This window comes from Notolepis coatsorum, assembly GCF_963971535.1.
Source record: "Notolepis coatsorum genome assembly, chromosome: 14".
NCBI classification, from domain to species: domain Eukaryota; kingdom Metazoa; phylum Chordata; class Actinopteri; order Aulopiformes; family Paralepididae; genus Notolepis; species Notolepis coatsorum.
This window is the reverse complement of record NC_140178.1, coordinates 25,028,612-25,035,754: the sequence shown is the minus strand read 5'-3', so window position 1 is coordinate 25,035,754 and position 7,143 is coordinate 25,028,612. Positions and strand designations below refer to the sequence as shown.

General features: G+C 42.2%; 1 protein-coding gene across 1 annotated transcript; it reads left to right on the top strand.

The window, feature by feature from the left end:
- Positions 1–969: 969 nt before the first annotated feature.
- Positions 970–4,106, top strand: LOC311240471 (coxsackievirus and adenovirus receptor homolog; the record flags this gene model as incomplete). The annotated part of the gene is made up of 2 exons (XM_084329051.1): positions 970–1,748; positions 3,869–4,106. 2 exons carry the CDS (start codon positions 970–972, stop codon positions 4,104–4,106), a joined length of 1,017 nt encoding a protein of 338 aa, XP_084185177.1.
- Positions 4,107–7,143: the final 3,037 nt, after the last annotated feature.

Sequence of the window (7,143 nt, the reverse complement as noted above, 5' to 3'; positions counted from 1 at the left end):
CGTGCTGTGGTCTGTGGAGTCTGTTACTTATTTTATTACGCTTTAGCAGATACAAGCTTTGTACATTTAAATCACAGAGCCAATCACTGATCTGCAGCTACTCGGGAATATATACATTTACATTTTGTCATTTAGCTGATGCTTTTATCCAAAGCGACTTACAAGTTTTGTACAACAAGACAGCAGGAAGGGTACATTGAGTAACAATGTTCATCAAAGTGTTGAGTGCTACAGTAGTATAGGACAAGTGCATGACAGTAAGTTTAGTTAGGTTTTTTCTTAATAATATGAAGCTGGTGTGTGTGTGTGTGTGTGTGTGTGTGTGTGTGTGTGTGTGTGTGTGTGTGTGTGTGTGTGTGTGTGTGTGTGTGTGTGAGTCCTTTAGAACTACAGTCTCATGCTTAGGAGGTGTTTGTTCAGTCTCTTCTTGAAGGCATGAACATACACTACACTACTTGGTGTGATGATTCCAACCATAGAGTTGTGCCCTTCCTGATGACTTGTCGTACAGAACTTGTAAGTGACTTTGGATAAAAGCGTCAGCTAAAAGACTAAATGTAAATGTAGCGGAGGGGCACGGCTGTTCCATGTTGTTACAGCAGAGTGAAGAAAGCTCCCGTCAAGGCTTTTGGTTCTGAGAGCAACGCAGAGCAACAGAACACACATCGTGTACTGTATGACGAATGTGATTATTTTATTTCTGTTCTCGTAGAAGTGCTGCAGGCCGGGTTACATTTCCATCTAAATCCTGTGTTCACCAGCTGCTTTATGTGCGTCTGTCTCGGGGTCACTATTTGAAGGAATGGATGATTGATTGATTGATTGAATTGATTGATTGATTGATTGTGTGATCTTGAGTTAATCACGGATTAATGAGACTCTCCATATTGATATCTGCACAGGTGCCCTCCCTGCCTGTCTGTGGTTTTCATATTCACTGCAGGTCTTCTGGATGCAGGGTGCAGGGGAATGCAGGTGACCTCTACGGGGCCCCAGACGCTCCAGGGTGCGCTGGGAGAGAAGGTGACTCTGGGCTGCACCTACCTGCCGGGTCCCGCCGACACCGGAGAGCTGGATATAGAATGGTCAGCGGTCAGTCCAGACCCCACGCAGAAAGACCAGCTGCTCATGTCCTACGCACGTGGAACTAAACACATCCATAGTAGCCACGCGATGGCTCAGGGTCTGGACTTTGCCGCCGGCGACCCCTCCACGGGGGACGCGTCGCTCTCGATTGCCTCGTTGTCCCCCGCTCACAGTTCCACCTACCAGTGTAAAGTCAGGAAGGCACCCGGAGTGGACATGCGGAAGGTGTCACTGGCGGTGATGGTGAAGCCGTCCGTGCCCAAGTGCTGGATGGAGGGCGGCGGCATGGTGGGGAGGCCCGTCACCCTGCGCTGCAAGTCTACCATAGGATCCACTCCCTTGAGCTACGTGTGGAAGAGAGAGCGGGGAGGCCCCATCCCTCCCGCCGCCTCGCAGAACGCTGTGACCGGGCAGCTGGCGATCAGTAACCACTCAGCGAGCTTTGCCGGGATCTACCTTTGTGAGGCGACGAACAGCATGGGTGCGGAGCGATGCAGGATCGACCTGAAGGCGAACAGACCCCCCAACAAAGCAGGAGTGATCATTGGCATTGTGGTGGGCTCTCTGCTCCTCGTGGTTATCTTTGGGATCTTCGTCGGGATCGTCGCCTGGAAGTTCCGATGCAAGCCCCCCCGTGACAAGGAGGAGTCGAATGAGATCAGGTAACGGCAGGAGGCAAAACTGTCACAATAGGCTAGAATGTAGAAGAGGAAGTTTGACCAGTTTGACCAGTTTGACCAGTTTGACCAGTTTGACCCAGGCCCTAAAGTTGTCTGGCATGATGTTGACTAATACAAACCTTAATTTCACTGATCGCTTCACTAGCCTCTCAGGCTCCAATACAATCCAGTGCGGCACATGTTGAAGCCTTAGAGGGCCATGGTGCCTGTGCCTTTCCAGACTAGGGAGGCTCACAGTATAATCAGATGTGTCTTCTTATGTTCTACTGAGGAAATGGTTAGCAAACCATACATTGTATCAGTGCCAGACAGTGTTTAAATATAGCCTGGGTTCAAGTCCTTTAATTATGGCTGCCTCCATGTTTGATGTCATCAAAAATTGTCCATCTATCCTAGAATGCAGAAGCATAGTTTTCAGTAGAAAGCCTAGCTTAGCACAAATTAATGGAAGCAGATACAGCCCAGTAGTTGGCCAACAACACCTCTCCCGGAGTTTTAGGCTAGGCTAATGGTCAAAGAATGTCCTAGGGGTAAGTGCTTTTGCCCTCTTCTTCATTATTACTTCATCTTTCAATCTGGCAGTTATTTAACATTACTGTATGATATAATTGTGTAATAACAGTGAATTATCAAGAAAAAACTAAAAAACGTAATGGGATTTTAGAGGATTTTATTCAAATAGTAAATGTAATTGCACATATCAAATTGTACAAACTTTCTCATAATACACACTGCGCTAGAGTCCATGCAGGGTTTAGCAGTTAAGAGTCATAATACACATAGAGTCCGTGCAGGGTTTAGCAGTTAAGAGTCATAATACACACTGCGCTAGAGTCCATGCAGGGTTTAGCAGTTAATGGTCATCATAATACACATAGAGTCCGTGCAGGGTTTAGCAGTTAAGAGTCATAATACACATAGAGTCCATGCAGGGTTTAGCAGTTAAGAGTCATAATACACATAGAGTCCGTGCAGGGTTTAGCAGTTAAGAGTCATAATACACATAGAGTCCGTGCAGGGTTTAGCAGTTAAGAGTCATAATACACATTGTGCTAGAGTCTGTGCAGGCCAGGGTTTAGTAGTTAAGAGTCAGACATCCTCATAAACCCAGGATTTCTTTCTCTCACTCACTCATGGTCACTCAATCTACCCCTTGTGATGGTTCATAAGTATGGCAGTCTGTACTTCACTTTAAAACATTTGCAATGATGTTGAGCAACATACATAATAAATACAACATAAATACAACAAATACACAGAAAATGCAAAACACAACAGAGTATATACAATTAAGTGAAACAACTGCAGGTTATGGTTATATTGAGTTTGTTGTATGATGTTCCACGTATCAGAAACACAGAAGCTAAAAGAAGATTTCCCAAGTTCAGTACAAACTCTTTGCTTTGAGCGTGAGCCAATAATTGGATCATGTACCATAGGGTCCAGATGTCCACTTCAATAGCGAAGGGAGATACTTTGGGCAATCTCCAATTATTGCTTTATATAGAAAACAAGGTAGTTGCACACACTCCTACACAGGGAGTCGGACGGCGTGTCACTGTCAGCCCTCTCTGCGCCAAGAGAAAGTAAACTAACCAGTGCTGCTAAATAATCTCCTATTCATTGTTCCCACTATAACCTTTTGTCTATGTTTACAAATACATAAATATAAACAGAAAATGAGTTGAAAGTGTTAAATCATTTCACTTCACAGAGTCTATGTAGACGTGTTTATTCACTGTTGTCCATGGAAACCACCAAGAATGCAGAATCACAAATACTTTTCTGATAACTATATCACTGCATAACTAATGTTCAGACAACCTTAATGCTTATTTGTGATACTATGTATACATGCTAAAGTTATTACCAATTAATTAATTAAGAGTTTGGTAAATTGGTTATAAGGCACTTGTTTTTCGTTTTTTAAATGATTACTCTATATAAAATGTGTATCTATAGCACCTTTCAAATCCTATGGTAGCCAACATTTAACAGCCAGACTGTGGCCTGTTTGTTGCACTGCGAACATGATAAATGGACATGTATGTGATAAACCTTTAATTTTCGTGTCATTCTCACCTCTTATGGCTCTTCTCCAGGGAGGACGCCCTTGCCCCAGTGAGCCGACCTGTCAGTCGACCTGTCAGTCAAAGTAGCAGCCGTGGTACCAGTCGTGCTGCCAGCCGTGCTGCCAGCTTGCATACAGCAGTGGCATACAGCCAAGTGAGCACTGCTAAGAAGAGGGACAAACAAGTCACGCCCTCTCCCTCCAGCAACAGACCTAGCTCCGCACCTGTCAATGATGATGACAGCATGTATGGCGTATATGCCGTTTGACAAGAAAGTCGCTCTATACAGTGTAAAACAATACAGTATTTTATGGCAGGGGGGGAGTTTAAATAGGGCCTGGGTTCAATACTAGTCAACATCATAATGTTGCTCAACGAACAATAACACTATGCAACAACCATCAAATGCACTCACAGCACACACATCCACACGCACACACTCACTTTAAACAAACAACACACTGCAGCACCCACTCTCCACACTTTGGAACACCTAAACACACTTTATATTTATTGGTAAAGGATTTGCACTACAACCCATACCTCAGTACACCTTACTGTAAATTGTACCTAAATTGTACCTCATCCCATTTCTGCTTTGCACTATATAGTATATTGTATATTAGTATATTGCATAGTATATTGTATATTGTATGGTAACTCAGTTACTTCTATTCTGCATTGAACATTGTACATATGTATATACTGAACACTGTGTCTACGTACGTGACTTCTATTTTTTACTTCTATTTTTACATGCTATACTATTTTATTTCATACTTATCTTTTGTCTAGCACAGTCTCTGGAGCGTAACAGAAAGAAGCATTTTGTATAAAAGTATTCTGTATGACAACTATTAAATAAACTTGAAATAGGGCCTGGGTTCAGTACTAGTCAATATCATAATGTTTAAATAGGGCCTGGGTTCAGTACTAGTCAACATCATAATGTTTAAATAGGGCCTGGGTTCAGTACTAGTCAATATCATAATGTTTAAATAGAGCCTGGGTTCAGTACTAGTCAACATCATAATGTTTAAATAGAGCCTGGGTTCAGTACTAGTCAACATCATAATGTTTAAACGGGACCTTGGTTCAGTACTAGTAACATCATAATGTTTAAATAGAGCCTGGGTTCAGTACTAGTCAACATCATAATTTTTAAACAGGACCTGGTTTCAGTACTAGTCAACAGCATGCCAGACAATGGTTAAATAGAGCCTGGGTTCAGTACTAATCAACATCCTGCCAGACAATGGTTCAGTACTAGTCAACATAATAATGTTTAAATAGGGCCTGGGTTCAATACTATAGTCAATATCATAATGTTTAAATAGAGCCTGGGTTCAGTAGTCAACATCGTAATGTTTAAATAGAGCCTGAGTTCAGTACTAGTCAACATCACCATGTTACAGGAGTGCCTTTCATTTATAAAATTATTTATACCGCGGTACAATAGAATATACCATCAAACTGTTGTTTTAACTGCAGGAGAATACAGTGTTTAGGAGCTTGTTGTAAATGCAATAAAGATGTTTTAATTGCAGAAGGATACAGTGTTTAGGACAAACAAGACTATAAACATCACAAAACAAACTGGTCAGACTACTGCTTGACCTTACTCCTAAAACCCACCTCACCCCTGACCATTTTGACAACCTATAGGCTTAGAGTAGACTACAGAGTACAGCAACTTGCAATGGGCCTGGTCTACAAGATACACTACTACACCACTAAGGTACCCATGTACATGTCTAAATACTTCCCAAAGGTAGGGCGGCTACGTGGCGTAGTGGGCAAGGCTCTCGCCACGAAATCTGGAGACGCTGGGCTCGTCTGTTCGAGCCCAGCGCTCCACATTTGCTTTCAGTTTAGCTGGTCGTCCGTACTAATACACATTGGCCGTATTAGGGGGTGGGAAACTGATGGGTGGGGATCGGGCGTTGTGGACAGCGACTCCTACAGGTCGGTTGGTGCGCCTGCGCAGTAGAATCAGGAAGTGTCGGGGGCAGCGTGAGACTAGAGTTAGAAACTGGCCCCGGTAAATGTCCAAACACCCCCCACCCACCCAACCCCCTCCAATGTACAGTTTCTTCCCCTTCTAATGTATATATATTTTTTTATGATCTCTTTCTCTTGAACTTGAACTTGAATTAATTATAATTTAAATAAATATTTTGACGCTGTTGAAACGTAAATAATAAAAAATTATTAAATGATTCTGTTACAGCTGCTGAGCTGTACTATAGCTAATGTCCATCAATATCTTCCTTTTGAATTAAATAGGTTCAGGAATCAGGAGAGAGAGGATGTTAGACCATTGGACCCGTTGTTTGTGGAGTGAGTGAGTGAGTGAGTGAGTGAGTGAGTGAGTGAGTGAGTGAGTGAGTGAGTGAGTGAGTGAGTGAGTGAGTGAGTGAGTGAGTGAGTGAGTGAGTGAGTGATTGATTGATTGATTGATTGATTGTGATGAGAGGTGTCCTTGACAATGATGCGTGCCTTCCTCAGACACCGTTTGTGATGAATAGTCTCAATTGCAGGGAGGGATGTGCGTTGGGTGGTGCCCTCTGCAGTGCTTTCCTGTCTGAGGAAAAATACCACAAAAACACCCAATTTGAATGCTATTTGGCCCTAAATGGAGAGTACACCGTGGCAGACTATCTGACCACTGTTACTGATCCAAAACTGACAAAGACATAGGTACAGACTCAGTGACCACAGCCTAGCAGTAGAAACAGACTGAAATATGGGACATTTAATACTCACTGAGTAACCACATTTCTTATTCTATCACTTTAATTATTATTATTATGTTCACTATCATCTTGTTTATTTGTTTGCTCACCAGTTTGTTTGTTGTTCCAAATAGGTATTTGTTCAGTTCTATAGTTATTTATTTGTGTGTGAAGATTTTGAAATATTGGCTATAGTTTGTGACTAAATGTTTTAATACTATGCTCTTGTTATATGTATGCTTTGGAAATGTAAGATGCATCTTATCATACCAATAAAGCACTTTGCTGTTCTAAATGTATTTTTAAAACTGTTCTTCTTCTGGGTCAAACACAGTGGTAGTCTGTTCCAGTCTGACATAGCTCTATACATTAGTTTTTTTTAAAGCGTTGGTTTTAGGTAAGGGTAACATGAAGCTTTTCATAAAAGCATGTCTCGTATCATAATATATCATATTATGTATGGAAGGCCATGGCTGATTCCTCAAATCAGAGGGACAGTTGTACAGGGAGGTGTTTTTTTTTTTTTACAGATGACCACTCTCAGAGAGCCAGTGTTGGTTTATAGACGTG